Here is a 19,859-nt window from a genome sequence, read left to right on the forward strand (position 1 = left end):
CAAACGAGAAAGGCTTCAGTTTTTTTTTCTCCCAACAGTAATGAGGCTAGGGTTAAAATTTTTCGGCGGATAATTTCAATCGGTTCTGTTTATTTTCTTAACGTTTGATGCATTTAAAATTAAACATTGTTAATGAATCAATCTTTCAGATTCATTCTGAAGTACTTTTGAATTAAAGTAAAACAGAATAAAGGAAATTAAAAATTTCTAATCCGCATAGCGTTACCCCAACTGGCGTAGAAAAAATCACGTATTTGCGTTACGTAACCGGCGAAGAAAATTCACGCATGCGCATTCTGTTCTGATTGTTGCCATGACAACGTTATCAATGGATGATTTAAATTATTTTTGGGTTAGTTGCATGCTTTTGTAAGTAAATTGTATTTATGTTACTTATATATTTTTTGTATATGCTTATAGTTTTAAGTACATCGTTTTTTAAGTAGTTTTTTTTTAAAACCTGTTTTCAACCGTTTATTTTAAACGATTCGTTTTATTTTCTTAGTGTTTGATGCATTTAAATTTAAACATTGTTAATTAATCGATCTGCTCATAATGAATCTAAGAAAATTTTGTTGACCAACTCTTGAGATATTACATAAATTAAAAAAGATATTCTTTAGTGCCCATAAAGTTTAAACGCTGAGTGACTCTATTTTCAGTAATCAGATTATAAAAAAAATGCTTTGTTTCAGTAAAAAATATTATTATATTAATTGAAGATAAATTCTTTCCACTTTAATTTAAAGCATAAATTCTACCGTTTTCAACCGTTTATTTTAAACGATTCGTTTTATTTTCTTAGTGTTTGATGCATTTACATTTAAACATTGTTAATTAATCGATCTGCTCATAATGAATCTAAGAAAATTTTGTTGACCAACTCTTGAGATATTACATAAATTTAAAAAGATATTCTTTAGTGCCCATAAAGTTTAAACGCTGAGTGACTCTATTTTCAGTAATCAGATTATAAAAAAATGCTTTGTTTCAGTAAAAAATATTATTATATTAATTGAAGATAAATTCTTTCCACTTTAATTTAAAGCATAAATTCTACGGGTGCTAACAGAAAATGAGAGAGATACATATTACGTTATGACTGAAGGCCTTTATAATATTATGAATGAATTATATGATAATTAAAAATATGAAGTTTTAAAATATTTTGATGAAGAAGCTATTAAAGTAGAAATTGCATAAAATATTTAATTATTAAAATTTTAACGAACATTAAGATTGGCGAACCGGCTGGTCGCCAAAGGCGGCTAGTTTAAAATAATTCTAATTTTTGTACTAAAGTTTTAAATAAAATTGTTACACAAAATATTTCAGTTTTATTATGATTTTAATTTCATATACTACTATAAAAATTTTATTCAATACATTTTTTTCTTACAATATTAAATTTTTAAACAGGAACAAATGATTTTTTCTCATTAAAGTCTAAAAATAAATAATAATAATAAGTAGACAGTTTCAAAGTGAAATTTAGCACTTTCTTCACAACAGTTGTTACAATTGTTGGTAACATGCAAACTTAAAATATAATATTCTGCATTGATGGTAGCTATTAATACAGCCTTTGTTGAAATTGTGTTGATACCTTATAGTAGTTTTTGATATATCTTTTTCTGAGGTTATTGTTATATGTGCTTGTTATAAACTCCTTCCAGGGAAATGCCTTTTTTTGTCTGGTCTTATTCCCGAACCCATGAGTGCTGTAGATGATTTCAAATTGATCTCTCACGGTATAGGTTTTACTAACATTGTTCCTCGCCCTACTAAAGGAAGTGCTGACTTAAGTAGGTAAGTTACTTAGATGTCATTCTGCAGATTATAATTAATTCTCGGAAGATGTAAATAGTAATGTGTAACATTTAAAAAAAAATATTTAAATAATTTTCACTATCTTTTAGGAAAGAAATAAGAGAAGGGGCTGAGATTTTACTCTCAAAGCTTCGTAAATATCAACCTAAAATTGCTGTGTTTAATGGAAAAAGTATGTATTAGGTTATTTTTTGTATGCATTCTCTCTTTCTATCATAGAATTAATAAAGTAAATAGTTCTTATGATCTTTTATCTTTATCAGTAAAGTGAAATTTTCCTAAATCGTTTTATTCAGTTTAAATTTTATATTAAATATCTTGTTTATGGATAAATTGAAATGGGTAGAGTATATGCTTTAAAGTATTTAAAATATTCTTTTGCATTAAAGGATAGAAACATATTGCCGCCGGCTTCCTGGCATAGGTGTAGCGTGTCTTCCTCGTGATCTGGGTTCGAGTCTCGGTTTGGGCATGGTTGTTATGTGTTCTATCTGTGAGGTGTGTGAATTTGCCCCCCTGTAAAACGGGGTTGTGCAAGCGAATGTGTGTGAGTTTCATCTTCATATGAGCTAGAAGTCAGACTTCTGCCCTTCGGTGCTCAGGGATCTTTACCCTCAGAAGCTACTGCAACCCCTTTCCGTGGTAACGCGGACACGACATCATCATCATCAAACATATTGCCAGTTGTTTCATTTGTTTCTCGGTTTATATTTTTAGATTACTTTTATTGTCATTTATATTTATTTATATATTTGCCAAAAGTATCATTCTTCATGTAAGCTGAAAAATTCTTCAGCTTACATGAAGAATTTTTCATTACAATGAGAAGTTATAATTATTGTAAGCTAAATAGAAAAAAGTAATAGGTTTTTATACATTATCTTTCATTTTAATATCCCTGTTCTAACTGAGCAGCTTACATTTTTTGCTATAATTCGTACATACTTTTAATTTATCCCTGAATGTTAATAACAAAATGAACTGTAAAGCATGATTAAGATATTTCTTTTATGTGATTAATTATCAGTTTCAAAGTGCAAACTTACGAAAATTATTATTGATCTATTACGAATTATAATTTTTCATTGATCTTACATAATGGCTTTTATATCTGTTTATTCAGTTATTCTGTGTGGTGCATAGAAAGATTATTTTCAGTTTTTTAAGAATTGATGTAGTTAGCTGAATGATGTACAGGGGTGTTTGTGCTCCGGGGAAACCCCGGAATTCCGGGGATTTTGAACTTCGATACCCGGAAATTCCGGGGATCGTCGTTCAAAAGGAAGTAGGAATAATAATGAATTATTTATTTTGATCTGGGTAATTTTGTTTGCTTTGAAAGCAGAAAACGCAAGGTCAGTGTGTGTGGTTAAAACTTTTCCTTTCTTTCTCCAAAGGCAGTGATAATGCGTGAAAAGGGGGAAAAACTTCTTTTTTGTTCTTTCCTTATTGCGTGTTATGACTCATTCCCCGGTTCTCGGACATTCTCTTCTGGATTCTTTTCGGCAAGTAGGCGCGGCAGAAAAAAAAGGGAGAGACTTCGTTCGACCAGATGTGCGATCACGTAACCTGGGTTCAAAGGTCTTAATTTTGCAAAATTAATGGTTATTAATTTTGCAAAAAAAGTAATTCATTGAACTTTCATAATTAGGTCATTCAATACTTCATAATTGTAATTTTTCATTTCTCCCCCCCCCCCTTCTCGAAACTCCAAAATGTCGGTAGTAAGTCCGTAAAAGTTTCAGGGGATTTTTTGGGGTCCCACAAACACCCCTGGATGTATTTTAAAATGATCATCTTTTCTGAAAAAGGAATTGAGTATTTAATATTTGGCATTTAATTCAGCATTCAAAATCTTGTACTTTGGCGTGTCATATAATTGATTAGAAGATGAAACTGAGGATAATGAAACTGATGGAATAAAATGCATTCTATGCATAAAGTGAGAAAAAAAATCTGGACTTGTCTTCTAAAATTGTGTCTTCTTTCCTCTCTACAAGTATAGATTATTTAGATTTATTGTATTCCACTTAAATTTAACTATACATTTTTGTGCGACATTTCTCGTAACTGTCCCTTTGTTATTTCAGATGGTTATAATACACTTAATAATAATAAAGGCAACTTAGCCAGAAAAGTATTATTTGTAATGCTTCCCCATGTTATGGAAACTTCTAGTCTTGTAGCCTAACTCTCAATATTAATTCATATTAATTTGTAATTAATAGAAAATTATCAAAAAAATGTACTCTGTTTGCAACAATATTGTTTCACTGTTACAGAAAATTCTTGGATGTAGGAGTATTTCTTTGAAAAATGTACGTGAATTGAAGGGGTCGGGGCAAGAGAGAACCAAGGCACATTTATAAACCTCAGAGATATATTGATTTGAAAGTTAGGTTAAATATTGAAATCAAAATATATATCGTAAAGTTGTTTTGCCGGTTTCTTAGTAATATTTGAGCTATTCTGGATAACAACATGGCATTATTATTATTATTTAAATTATTATTATTTATTTTCTAAATTAGCTTTCATTAATAAACCTTGAAAATTTGCATGGTTTTGCACTATTTTGATCCAATGCTAGAGAGATATTCAGTCATAAAATTTGGCAAGTTATATTTTCCATTATGACTTTTCAAAGTTAATGAGAGTTTTGTTATTTTCTACAGTCAAAATATGATTATGGCAGTTATGAAAATATATTATTATAATAAAGAATTACTGTGTAAGAGAAATAATGATACTTCAATTAAGGAAAAATTAAGGTACATAAAAGTAACATATGTCAGAGTAAGTCTCAGTTTATGCCATTTCCTCAATTTTTCCTGTTTCTTCAGGGTCAACAACCAAGTACTGGTAGTAATTATGTAATACAGAAATTTTAATACATCTTTAACTTTATTTTTCTAAATTTGTCGGGAGCATTGTACTTTTCTGCAATTTAAAAATAATTGCATTTCCCTTCTTTCTTGTTCTATATTCCTCAAATTTCAGTAATTTAACATCTGAATCAGTCTTCTAGGGAATGGAAAATAATAATAAAATAATACTTTGTACTGTTGTGTTAAAAATAATAGCATACATTGTTAATACCTCACTATAAACTTCACATATTTTAAAAGTCTATAATAATATTAATAACAAATTTGGAAATCTTTCATTAAATATAATATTCTGAGCACATTAGAAAGAAAATAAAAACAGTAGTGATTGTGAAAATAAAAACAACAATTATTATGATTGTGTACAAAGTAATTGTATTGTAGTCAAAATAAAGCCAAGCCACAAAAACGTATTTCGACTTTTCTAAATGAAATACCGAATAGCTTAATACCGAAAATAAAACGTTTTATGAATAATAAAACTATACGCCAGTTACAGCTGCAAAAAATATCTTATTAACATAATATACATGAAATAAAAATTACTATCACTTTAATATAGGGATTGCAATACCGGACCAAAATTTCAATACCGGTATTCGGTATTTTTTAGATCTTAATACCGGGATACCGGTTTTAATACCGGTATTAGAAATTTTAGAAAAAGAAAGAAAACAAGGTGTTTCTTTGTTTTATTTGCCAGTTTTATAAGAGAGTGTAAATATCACAAAAAATGATATGGAACTTATAAATAACAGTATATAAAGAATCACAAAAAAGTAAAAGAACAACTTATTTATTTAAATCACAAAAAAAGTGTAAATATTACTATTTAGTCTGTGGTACTATTACAAATTTTTGAAATGTGATCTTAAAAAACATGATGCATCAATTGTACTGTCATTAAAGCTGAAAAGTAATTTTGCGTAAAAATTACCAGCTGTCGAAAACGCTCTTTCGGCATCTACGCTAGTTGGTGATACTGTTAGCAATACGCGATGTACTTTTTCCAAGTATTTACCTCTAAATCCTTCATCTTCAAATAAATCAATTTCTCGTCGGATGGTTTTGGATATAGCTGATTTCTGTATTGTATTTCGGTTCGTTGAATTTTTTTTTATTTATCGCTAATTCTAATTTTTGTTCAAGAGACAATTCCTTTTCACTATCGACATTAGTGTCATCATAATCTTCGATAACTGAACCGAATTCTTCTGAATGTGGATAGGTTTGTGGGTAAAAAATTGTAAGAAAATTTACTATAAACTTAATCAGATTTGAATTGATTATTTTCTTTTCTTCTTTTTCATTTTCATTTTTAAAATCATTATAATTATGTAAATACCATAAGACATTTTCTATTTTGGTATGCCTTTCTTCTGTGCGATTTTTCAATGTAATATATAATTCTTCAGATAGTGATGTGTGCTGTTCTTTCAGTGACTGCAGCATGAAATTTATTGTTGCATTAGCTGTTAATAAATTAGAATCTCTCCGACATAATGCCTCAACAGCCAGTTTTATTCGAAGTAGAGCTGATATAGTTCTAGATATTAAGTCGAATTCACTGTCTGAAAAATTAATTTGCAGGTCTAAGTCGATTATTGCTTTTTGGATTGGATTTCTAAATTTCAAAAATCGTTCCATCATTAGGAGTAAACTGTTCCAACGTGTCTTAGAATCTATTATTAACATATATTCTGTTTTATTTTCAGTTAGTATATATTTTCGTAATATGGCATTTTTTGTAGGGGAAAGTTTAAATATCTTAACAATTTCTCGAACTTTATAAATTATAGGAAGCAATTCTTGATGGGTTAATATTTCATCCTGATTAGCAATATCAACATCCACAATTACATTGTCATTATCTTCATTGTCAATATCACTCTCACTCTCACTCTTGCTCTCTTCAATGTCGGAACCCCAAGTTTCTATATCCACAATATTTGGATTCTTTTGTTCTTTATTTTTTTGGTATAATACATCTATTACTCCTAATTGAATTCCATGAGCATAGCACAATTGCTGATTTGCACCAATCACCTTTCCAACTTTTTTCATAACTGTTGCTCCATTAGACGTTATGGATACAATATATTCTTTCAAGGATAATCCATGTTTCGCTAATTTAGATTTAAGCAATTAATCAAGCCATTAATTAGCTAATTAATTTCGCCCGTTAGGGAGACATAAAAACAAAAACGTATACTATTTTGCCATGTTGGCGATTCCTGAACATATAGTGGAGACAATTTTAAAAATTTCTATTAAATACCGAAAAACCGGTATTTAAACTTGTGAATACCGGTATTACGAAATTGTAAAATGGCTCAAAATACCGGTATTGCAATCCCTACTTTAATAATATTGAAGAATGGACATATTTTTAGTGAAAATAATGCCAGGCCACATTTACTTCCATCTCAATTTCAGTATACGAAAAAAAATTTCTGTAAATTGATAATAATTACCCAAGTGTCCATTTACATAAGAATAATCTAAATTGCTATAGACATTTATTTTCTCCTGTATTATACGGTTATAACCGAAACACTGCTTGACATTTTTCTTCCTGCTAAAAAAAACTTCTAAAAACATATGGGGCAAAAACAAAACTTTTGACATATGTTGCCTCCCAGTGACGTTAGAAACAAAGAATATATAGGATATTATAATTTTCATTAATAAGCAACAGATTATAAAATTGGATTTATTTCGTCTAAGATGTGGTTTAGCTCTTTCTTACTCCGACTCCTCAATTAGTGAGTGCTAATGAATTGCATGAAATGACAGATGATGAAATAAATCACCTTCTTAATAAATGAATCGGATGAGATCAGTGATGATGAAATGTTGAAATGGAATTTATAAGAATTCACTAATTACTTTTAAAATTGTTTTGAAATATATTGAACATCTTGAGGGAGCTTAATTTTCAGAAATGATGCTTTTAATGAGATAATGTACTATTCCGCGTGGAAACGAATCATTATCTTAAATTTAAAAAGAATGTCTCAATAATATATTAAATGCTTTCTAACATTCTTTTCTTTTTAAGATACGCTTAATGGATTAGTTTATCATACAATTTCTGTTTTTATCTTGAAATGCAGTATCATGTGAAAGTTATTATGTTTAATGCATAATGCAGGATATGTCATATAAAATGTGCTCCTTCTTTTTCTCTTCCTATTGTTCGACATTTTTATTTATCTGGTATTTTTAATCTTCATTTATGTTGGATAATTGGAATTGTAGCAGTACATTTAAATTGGGTATGTAGTGTCATTAAAACTCTTTTAAAAACTACTAATTTTTTCTAGTCCTTTTATAAAGGCCTTAAAAGTGCTTTTTTGTTGTTTTAAGCCGCATTTTTTCCTTTTTTGATGGGGAAAAAATCATTTCACCATGCTATAAACTATACTGAATCTGTCCGATTATATGATTCTATTTGCTATGTCTGATATTGCAATGCTTAACGAATCGCAATGAATCCGGAGGTTAGTAGAAAAGGTTTTATCTCAGTTTAGGGAAATATTGATAGAATAAGGAAAATGTATCCCTTTCATTTACTGAACTTTTCTTTCACTTTCTACTGCTTGCTTTGGAAAGAAGAAAAAATTACTACTTTTTAGAAATAATTTTTTATATTATTGAAATAACACACCAGTCAGTTTTTAACAGTAATTTCAGTTCATCGTTACTTTTCTGTATATATTTATTAGTTATATTAGTTATATTCAACATAACTAACAACTAAGCATTTCAAATTTATTCAACAACTAAGCATTTATTAGTTATATTTCAACATCATTTAATAAATCATTTAGTGAATTATCTAAGTATTTTTACCAGGGTTGTCACGTCACCGGGAGAACCTAAAAAACAGGAAATTTGAAAATCCTCTAAAAATGCAGGGAAATTTGAAAATTTTCGTAAAGAAAAAGAAAAATACAAGATTTCAAGAATAAAAGATTGTAGTCATATCTTCCAAAAACGAAACAATATCATTCGCGATTCTGTAATGCGAAAACTCACCATTTTTCTTCTCCTCTCTTACCTTTTTTTTATGTAGATCAATCCAGTTTCGATTTACGATACAGTTTTCATTTCCATAAGATTTTCAATTTGCGGCTAATGAGCATGCGCGAGATTTCTGTAACTGCGTCAAAGGATAGAACATATTTCTTACAACAGCACAGTGGTGTTAAGTCTATCATACTTGATTTTTTTAATGGCTTGTTTATTATTTGAGAAACTGTGAGCTTATTTAAAATAGATTAGAGATTTTTTTTTTTTTTTTTAAGCAAGGAGCTGCTCAGTATCCGTATTTAATACGAATTGGATGGATAAAAAAGTCAATCCTGATTTTGCTGAATGTGTTCGAGTAGTTCCGCAAAATCTATTTATTTCGTACTGCTCGCTTTGTAAAAAGATAATAATCTTAAGTAATATGTGAAAACAAGCACTTACAAGTCATGCTGAAAGAGGAAAACATGCAAGACTGCGTGCCAGCTCAAAAGAGACATCATTGATGTTCGCGTCTAAAGCCCCGTTCCGACTGCCTGTGCGCGCCTGGAGTCCGGCGCATTTTGCCTTCCCATATTTGTGGTTTTTCCGGGGTTCTTTGTTCATTTTACTAACTGTTTGCGAGAAGCTCCCGATCAACGTCTACAGGCCAGAGTGGTCCTACAATGGGTCAGATGCCAGATTTAGGTCCATATCATAAAGGCAACAGGCCGTCGGAACGGGACTTAAGAGGAATGCAGGAAAAGATGAAATACGAAAACATCAAATTTAATGTCCGAAAATAAACCGATTTCAAACTTTTTAGTTCTAGCACAATCATTTAAAGCAGATTTTTTATGGGCATTAAAACCTATTGCGTCATATTCGTGCTTTAATGCATTCAATGATAAATATTTTCACATATGTTAACTGAAAATGAAATAGCTTAAAAACATACGTCAGATCATAGAAAAATGCCGTACTTTGTTATTGATTAGATCCATGAAACTGAAGGCTGAAAAATTTTCAGAAGTTGCAAAAATTGATGCCCAAATACATGAATTGTCAAAAATGAATAAATAAAAAAGTAATCTTTCTTTGTAATGTTTTTTGTTAAGTAATCATTAAATGATTTGTAGCATGATAACAAAAATGTTTCGTGTTTTATTTCACCCGAGTCCTTAATTTTGTGCGATTTAAAATTATAGAGCATAAGAGGTAATATATCTACGCCCTTAATATATAAATTTGGTTTTGCTAAATTTTAGATTAATAATGAAAGATGAATTCTTTTTTCCTATATATAAATATAAAAGCTTTCTCTTAATATGCTGTTATTTCGAATAATGTTAAATTGTTGTTTTCTTTCCATGCTTTCTCCACTCCATCAAACCATATTCCATTATAAGTAGCACATGAGTGCTATTCGCGCCTTTCCTCGCATCTTGAATATATGTACTGGGAAAACAGGAATTTTTTTTTTCCAGATTCGAGCGACAACCCTGTTTTACTTCAAGTTATATTTGTTAAGAAGTTTACAATTCTTAGAAATATTCTGAAAATGTGTATTTAATTCATTGCGGTAATTCAAAAGTGAATGCTCTGAATGTTTCTAGGCATTAAAAACAAAAGTAATGAAAAATATACATGATGCTCCAAAGTTAATTGTAAGCCATTTGTTGCTGTTGTTAGAACGCACCAAAACTATATTAATGCCAATAAGATTACGTTATCACTTTCTTGTGTGCGAAGTTTTCTAAGAAGAAGAATTGTTACTCTCAAAATTTCTGATTCGAAAAGGAAATTCAGGTTTGATTATAAAGCTAATAGACTTGTCCGGAAACTTTTCACTACCAATAAAATCTAATGAGTTGGGAAAGGGTATTGGTAATAAATTTGAGCGAGTTGAAGCAGTTGGGGAAAATGTCTAAAAAGAGGCACATTTTTCTTTGTATATTTAATAAAATTAGTATGATTTAAGTAGTTGACAAAGCAACAGTTCCTTGTTTTCTTGATTCCCAAGAAAAATAGGACCTTCAGCATATTTGAAGACATATTCTGTGAATAATTTTCTGTCACTGACCTCTGAACTCCAGTCAGAATCCATACATCTTTTTAGTAGTTGTGCTGATTTCTTTAATAACAATCCTTGGTTTTTAGTTCCTTTCGTGTATCTCGGGATTCTTTTTGCTCCAAGCAAATGTATAAATATGTATTAATATAAAACTTATCACGCACTCCTTATCTGATGATCAATAATTATTTTCTGTGTTTGTTCTGAAAGTTTTTAGGCTATATATATTCTCATTATATATATTTCACCCTTTTAGTGATATATGAAGTTTTCTCAGGAAAGAAAAATTTCGATTTTGGAAGACAACCAGATCCGATACAAGGAACTGGAATCGTAAGTTTTAATTTCTGAATATCGAAAGTTTCCTTTGTAGATATAATTGATAATATTGATAATATTTAAAATAAATTAACCAACTTGTATGCAAGTTAATATTTCGCTTGTTAGAAGAAAATTTAATGCATATAATGAATTAAGATTTCAGTATCCTAGTAAGATATAAAGCAAAAAATAAGACATTAACTAATAGCAAATCCATTTTTTTTTTCGCTCTTCTTCTGAATCTAAAGCAAAAACTGACACTGAATAATGGTAAATTTAAGCTTTTGTTGAATGTCCCTCCAGTTAATAATTTGTAAGGAACTGAAGTGATAACTATTATTATAGCATATTTATCTAATTTTCATCTGCTAATACTTTGTCGTGATAGTAACTCTTTTAGTATTATTTGCATCATGTGCTAATTTTTATTAACTCTTATTATTTCATAGTATGGTGAAAGTATTTCTCCTTTTTTTTTTCTGTTGAACTTTTAATTTCTGACTGCTATATGAAAATTTTGAAAATTTTTCTCTATTTTTTTAAATGGATTAAATTTTAGATGAACAAATAGGTTTTTAATTCATTGTTGCCATTTCTAATAGTTAACTCTATAGCGTATTCTAAGAGCGACTGAATTTAGATGAGAAATAATCTATTATTAAAATAATCAAACTGCTATTTGATGGAGATTAAGAGTGGAAAGCTATTAATGGAACAAATTAATCTTTTTTGAATGCCTAAAAGCTTGTTTAGTGCCAATAATATTTTAATCTACAGTGCATATCCATCATTGGTTAAGCTAATTGCTTTTAAATAATAAATGCTGATTGCATCTTCTAAATTTATCAACTTAAAATATGTTGAATTCTTGAAAATAAAACATTTTTCTGTTGGTGTAACTTTAAAAGTTAGGCCGTTTACATATTAAGTTAATGACTTTCTAACTTGGTAGTTAATCTGTTAGTGAATTTATGTGTTGGTATTTTGAAATCCTTTGTATATATCCTAAAATAATGATACATTGTTGGCCATGTTATTCCGTTGTTACTTTTGGAAGTTTTAAATATAAAATATTTTTTTAAAATGTTAATTTTTTTCAGAAATTATGAAGTTTAATATTTAAATTGTATATTAACCCTTTGCACTCGGGTGGTAACTCTCACTCGCTTAAAACAGTGCATCATTTTGACGTTTTATTTGTTTACCTTTTAATTTTAATTGTTAAAAATACCTACAAAATGATTAGAAAATGTGGAAAATAATTCAGGAAAATATAAATTAAAATAATTAAAAAAAGTATTGAAGCAATGAACAAGCATCGAATTACTTTTCCGAGTACAAAGGGTTAATATTCGAAGTGAAGCCAGCTATGAACGGAAAATTGTTATTTGATATAAATTTTTGATACAAAACATTCTATTTAATATTTTCAAACTACTGTGTTTTCCAAATAATTCCAAAACTCATTTAGACTATCCAATATATCCAGTGTTGTTACATTGTTAGTGATTGTATTAAAAGTAGGGTATGTAATGTATTTCTTTAGATAGTTTATGATTTGATTGCTAAAGAGATAAAAACTATTTTTTTAAAAAGTCTTTTTTCAACAGTTCACTAGAATATCATTTTAAGAAAATGTTTTTATGAGCTCGCTTTTCTTTCAGTCTGTTTTCGTCATGCCTTCTTCAAGTGCAAGATGTGCTCAATTACCTAGAGCTGTTGATAAAGTTCCATTCTATATTGCTCTTAAAAAGTTAAGGGATCATTTGTGTGGTGCACTTCCTGATCTAGACTTTTCTGAAGTGTCATTTCCAGATGTTAAATTAAAAGTTGAGGTGAAAGAGGACAATCATGAGGAATGTTATTCTGACTATCGTAGAAATGATGTTAGTGCTACGGTACATCGAAGTCTAGAAACAGAAACAGAAATGAGAATGATGATTCCTGTGCGTGGAAAACGTGGAAGAAAGAGGAAAACTGATTTGGGTCGATATCCTGTGCCTGTTGTTCATACGGATGGTGTTCCTGTACGGTCTCGTGGGCGTGGTTCTGGTAGACGTGGAAGAGGAAGAAGACCGGTTGAACATAGTGGATATAGTCCATCAGGATCGTCTTGGTCTGGATCTTCTACAGTTACCTCACCTTATTTTGCTACTGATGCTCCAGCTCCTCAGCATAGTTGGCAGCATTGGCAAGAGAACCAAAATGGGACTGAGACTTCATTCCAGGATCAGTCACAAACTCATAATATGAGTCCTGTTCATAGCTATCAGATGCCACATACTGAACATGCTGCCAAGCAGCCACAAAATAACCAATATTATGAAAGCTATAATAGGCCATATATGGGTTACTCTCAGACTGACTGTTCATATGTACCTCAGGTTGATACATATGCCAAAGTTAAAGATGAATGTTATGATACAAATTTTAGTGAGTACTAATGCAACACGTTTAATAATTGTAAGTGGTCTTGTCTGTTTTATTTTCCCCCATAATAATGCAGTTAAAAAAAAAGGCAAACTGCATAGTAACGTTTTTAGGATAACATTTTGCTTTGGTACTTTTGTTTAATAATGTAAACATGGGTATCAAGTAATTTATTTCCTTTATGCCAGTATTAAAACAAAATATAATTTTTATCGATTAATCTGTTATTACAATTCATATACATTTGTTATTTTCAAAATTATATTAAGTATGCCATATTTTGTTAGATTTTTCTGTTTCTTTTGGTCCCAATACACTTGTTATCAGAATTAACTCCTCTATATGTATTGGAGGAGTCTAATCTCTACTGCCTGTTCACACTAATTGACTGATAGTCTAGTCTGTTTTTATCATCTCGTCGTTTTCATTGTGAATGTTTTGATATATATTTGTGTGTGTTCACATAGATAATTTTTAAAATTCATGCCTTCATGTTCCTCAAAGATTTATATTATCAGTATGTCATGACTTAAGCAATGCAATTGTGTATTAGAACTGTTTGAATTTTTTATCATTACTTTTTTTTTACTAGTTAACAAATTTTAAAATTTTAATTCTTAATATTTTTAAAGGATACCATGGTAAGTACTTAGCCTTCAATGTTAACCAGTGGAATGACTAAATATGCTCTAAGCATACTTAGCTAAGATTTTTTCTTCTGAATGTCATTTCATTGCTTGAAAGGAAATTGTTTCTTTTAAATGATAAAAATTATTTTCAACTTCTTCCCCCCCCCCCTTTTTTTTTAATAATAGTTTTGCAATTTAAATGCAGCTGTTGTGCCTATTTTGGAAACAAAAATTATTCAAATTTCTTCATGTCCTATATGTCAGACTAAAATGTTTTTATGTATTTTTTATCCCTCTATGTTATAAAGAACTCTCATTCCTAAGGTTTGCTGCATGTTTTTGTTTTTTGTTTTTTTTTATTCATGCTGTTTTATTATATGTGATTGAAGGCGTTATTGATTTTTTTCATCTTTAATTTTGCAAAGATCTGTTTTATACATTTCATTCTATTCTGTGTATTTTCACTTATATGGCTTCTATTTTAGTTATTCTGTCTACAGTAACTCTGGAGATCGATTTCTTTATATTTTAACGCCTCCAACCTTGATATTTATAAATGGTTTAAAAAACATTATTTTAGTTAGCTTATTTTTATTAGCATAATATTCTTTCCCTTCATGCATTTTGTTTGTGAATGATTCCATGCTTTTGAAGTTATTTATTACGTTTTTTATGCATATTTGGATTTATACATTTGTTAATTTGAACTACTGTTCACATGAATTATTCCCATACTCAGATTAAAATATAATTTGTGTGTTATTTTATTGAGAAGTTTGGAGTATATACAATTGAGAAGTAGCATACATGTAAAGTAAAACATGATAATGGAATTTACAGGAGCAAATAATTCACATTCTTGTTACACAACTATAAATTTAAAAAAAAAAAAAAGCTTTTTTGATGTAGCATATTGGTTTTACCTTACTTCTCCTTTGATTTTTATTTACTTATTTTATTAACAAAATTAAGTTCCCAAGTTGGGTGGTATTGGGTGACAGTTATTGTTTAAATACCACGGATTTAAAAACATGATATTTCAGAACTGTGTTTAGACATAATCAGTAGAGGTAAAAAGTAATAACTGAAGAATGAATGATAAAATTAACTTTATTTTACCAGTCAAATTCTTTTGAAAATAAATTTTTTTTCCTGGCACCATATTATAAATTGAGTACATGCTTTTTAGATTCACTTTCTATAGCATTTAAAAGTAGCATTTAAATCTATAGCATTTAAAAGTAACCTCACAGACCATCTTGAAGTTGCTAAAAAATCCGCAAAACTACAACCAATTATCTAAGTATGTATGATGTTTCTACCCACATTGTGTGCCTGCAAAATAAATAAATAAAAGCAATAAAGAATTTTACTATTTATACGTTTGGTTAAAAATTAAAACTAACTTATTTGTATAGGAAGCGATGTATTGAGGAATTCATATCTAGGCTACAGAATTCACATGCTGTTACTGATTGGGCTGTTCCAAAATTTTTACTTTTCCAGTTTAAACAATATTTGTCACCTTATATTTCTAATTAATCCTAGATATTTGAAATCAGATCTTATGCTAATTCTTTTATTATTTCAAATTTCACCAGATTATCAATGTTTCTATAGTAAATTATTCATTGCAAACTATTGAAGCTTTCATGAAACTTATTTATTAATAGCTTAAATTTCATTAAATAAGACATAGGGTTTTTTTCCCTCTTGAATATCATATGTGTTTTTTGGTTATTCTGTTATTTATTTTATATTTTTTCATTATAATTATTATTTTAAAGTTTATATTTTAATTATTATGTAAATACTCATCTTTTGCATGAAATTAAATGCACTGTTATACAAATAGCATGCATTGCATTGAGGATTACTAAGGAAGTAGTTAATTTTGCCCAAGTTTTGAAGCATAATGATTTAAATTAATTTTTCCCTTTTAAATAAAAATTACAAATAATTGTAAACTTTTATTAATACTGCAATGATTTGATTTATCATATTAATGAAGTATTATGAAATTAATCTCTACTATGTACAAGGTAAACATATCAAACTAGGTAATGGAAATATTAACTACTTTTATAAAAAATCATTTATGTGTTCAAAGAGTTTCCAATATGTGACTCTAATTTTATAGATGATATATTTTACTGTTGTTTATTACTTTATGTCATTTTCTTGTACATTAAAGAGCCATTTAATACAATGATCACATTCTGTTTCCTATATATTGACTATGCAAATAATTGTTACTAGTCGTACAATTTTCCTTTTGAAAATATTGTGCTGCATTTATAATATTTAAACTAACTAGCCATGTTATATGTTATTAATCTAATCCTTTGTCTAACTATGCATTGGGGGAAACTGTAGAAGTTTCCAGTGAACAAGGAGTAGATAACCCCATAATTAGTAAAAGATCAAGATTTAACTTTGAACTTGATTCATTTTATAGTGTATATGTTTTAAACTTATTTACTCAACTTATTCTGGGAAAAAATTCCAAGTAATTTCAATATTTGTTGCATTCTGTAAGCTTCCTTATGACTCGAAACTAATTTTATAAAATTTCGAGAGTTTTTCTTCCAGAATAATTATAAAACTGCATATAACTTTATACTGAAGGCTAAACTGGTGGCTCTTGACTGAAAGAAAAATTTTACCTGCAACAAATGCTAGAAATTTTATACTTCTGCCATCACTCACATAATGAATGCATGTTGTATATAAAGTAAAACAAAAGATTCCTAATGGATTTTTTTTCTGATATGAAATTTCGTATTAAAATTTATGGACATAAGTTTGCAGATGGCACTTTTATCGACACTTGGTAAAACAAATACCTAAAATAGAAATTTTGTAAGACGGTTTATGCTAGGAAGTTAAAAGGGAAATGTGAACCTTATTGACGTGATATCTCAAAGTTTTTTCGACTTTTTTTAATGTTAACTGTCGGCATCATTCATTAATTCAAACTTCAATGAGATTTTCTCTAAGTATAAAGAGATGTAAAAAAAATCAATCCTGTTTGGTTATAATATTTTCAGACGCGAAAAATTCCCCCTGGAACGGGAATTTCAGCGTTTTCGGAATCAAATTTTATCATTCTTAGGATTAATTAGTTTTCTTTTATCTGATAATTCTGCAGTATTTTTAATATATCAAACCCTTTTTATATAAATTTATTCATTTTATTTTACAATCAATCGTACTTATTTTACTTTTTGGTGTTTATGTTTGAGCAAATCAATTACTTTATGAAATTCAACTTTTTTTTTTCCAAACCTGTCATGTTTATAATATAAAATAAAATCTCTTACTTAAGATTTCTGTATTTTTCTGAAATTCATTGGCTTAATTCAGATAAAAATATAAAGAGACTAATGGTGTATATTGTAAAGTTTTGAAAATAATTTGAAATGATGATTTTATCAATGAAAATTACTATGAACAAGAGATTCAGCATTTACTTTTTATGAGACAAACAATATTTTTAGCTCTTCTTCACATGTATATTTTATTTAACTGCATTTAATTTCTTTAAAATATGTTTCTAATCTTCTTTCTGTAAAGCTCGTTCTGTGAGATCACAGTTCATGCATGTGTTTGAAATCTTAACAGCTAAGCGTCGACATGAGTGTAGTAGAGGCATCAGTTTTGCTTTCCAGTCTTTTTCTTCCCTCGATCTCTATAGAAATCTGCTTGAATCTATCATGTCATTAGACATTTTTGTAATTTATTTATTGCGCTTTCCAAAGGACAAACTTTTATTGGCACAAGCTGAGCTTTAAATTTTTAACAAAAATTTAATAAATATGCCTAAATTATTTTATGTTAGGTCTTTTTTAAAATTCTTTAAACAGCGCACATTCTATAAGTAAATTAATTTTATCTTAAAACTTTATTAAAAGCGAACTTTTTTTTTTTAAGTATCTCAACATTTGTGAATTGTCTTTATCTGTTAGTACAATGCTTTGTTTGACAAAAACTATCATTAACCTATAGTCATAAAATTTTACTCTATTCTTAGTAAGTCTGTAGTTTAAAAAGCCTCATTGTTTAATCATTAACATATAAATATTAAATACCAAGTTTAGTGACTCCTGCTTATATTGTAATATTTGACTGAATTTCATGAAATTATAGTCTGTAACTTAGGTTTTTAAATTTACTAATGTCCAAATGATAGATTGAAGTGTTGAAGCAGGTTCAGTTAGGGTGCAATATTTATTTACTTCCTAACATACCTTAATTTTAGGAAGTAATTTCATTTTTCACTTTGTTAAAGAACAATTTATACCCTTTTATTTTTTTATTGAAATTCGTTTCATTTTTATTATTTATTTATTTTTTTATCATTTTCCATTTATACTTATGTATTTATAAGCTGTTGTTAAAATATACTAAATTTTATCAGTTTTTTTAGTTTTGAAATCGAGCTTTAGATTTTTTTTTTAAACCCTCTAAAATGTAAACATACCATGATTTTTCGAACTACATGCTAGTTTTGTTGTTGAAATACCCTTTTATTAACTAGTGGACTGATTTTTGAAATTCTTATTATCCAAAGAATATCTATGTAATTTATATATAGTATAGTGTATGCATGACTAATAAAATCATTTATTATTGTACTTTCTTTATTTGCTATATTTTTAGGTAACATGTTCTAGATATGAACTAATTTAATATCTGAATTTCCAGTTATTTTTATTTCAATGGTTTTTTATCATGTATATTTTTAACTAATCTTGCAAATGCCTTCTTATTTTGTTAAAAATATTACTTTCTGTATAAGTAATTTGTAAAATTTCAGAGTGTTTACAAGGAAATTGTGCAGTAATGATAAGTAAGGAATTCTGTATTACGTTTTCTTGGTTTTTATTCTTTTTATATTGTCTTAAAAGTAAATAAGCTTTTTTTTTTTTTTTTTGTAACCATTTGTTTTACCTTACATGCATTTCCTTAGGTGATATTTAAGTTAGAGAGTTCACATTGTATATTTCAAGTTTTTATTTTATTTATAAAGAAATAATGCACAACCTAATATTAGTGATATCTACCTCAAGTACCGAATTGCCCCTCTCCAGATAAATATCTATAGTTTTTTTTTTAGTGGGTTTAAAAACATGTTGAAAAAGGATTTGTATTTTAGAATTTGTATGTTTATTGTTAAGGTATGAATTTGTTTTACTATGAGTTGCATTTGTTGTACTATGTGTGTTACAATTTTTCGTTATATTTTAAGAACAGCTAAGATATTCCTAGTCTTTTAAAACTGTGATGTTTTACAACTGTTAAACTGTGATCATTTAAATATGACCTCACAATTAGTGAATGTTTTATCAGTATAAAAATATTGTATTCATTGTGACTGAAGTGCCCTCCTCGCTCTCTCTCTCTCTTTTCATTAAATTCTGTTTTTAAATATATTAAAGTGACATGCTTTTTTTTATTGGTTGAAATTTAATATCCAATCTGAATAAAACTAATCTGACGAAATCTTTATCTTAGTTTATCTGTAATTTTATTTTATTTCTGAATAAAACAGAATAAGTATCAAAGTTTTTCTGTTGCAAGTTTTTAGCTGATTTTTAAAACTGAGTGAAAAGCTGACTTTCAATTATTGAATTTTTTAACAATGATGTTCGATTTTATTAGTAATTTAAATAA

The 19,859-nt window shown here is 28.4% G+C and overlaps 1 protein-coding gene across 1 annotated transcript in view; it reads left to right on the forward strand.

The window, feature by feature from the left end:
* Positions 1–14,464, forward strand: part of LOC129960525 (uncharacterized) — a 37,221-nt gene extending 22,757 nt beyond the window's left edge. The window contains exons 5-8 of the mRNA XM_056074015.1: positions 1,677–1,809; positions 1,920–2,002; positions 11,060–11,136; positions 12,789–14,464. Of these exons, the coding sequence (XP_055929990.1) occupies positions 1,677–1,809; positions 1,920–2,002; positions 11,060–11,136; positions 12,789–13,568 (1,073 nt within the window). The 3' untranslated portion in view covers positions 13,569–14,464. The remainder of the gene's footprint in view (positions 1–1,676; positions 1,810–1,919; positions 2,003–11,059; positions 11,137–12,788) is intronic.
* The last annotated feature ends 5,395 nt before the right edge of the window (positions 14,465–19,859 follow it).

Source organism: Argiope bruennichi, chromosome X2, assembly GCF_947563725.1.
Source record: "Argiope bruennichi chromosome X2, qqArgBrue1.1, whole genome shotgun sequence".
Lineage (NCBI taxonomy): Eukaryota > Metazoa > Arthropoda > Arachnida > Araneae > Araneidae > Argiope > Argiope bruennichi.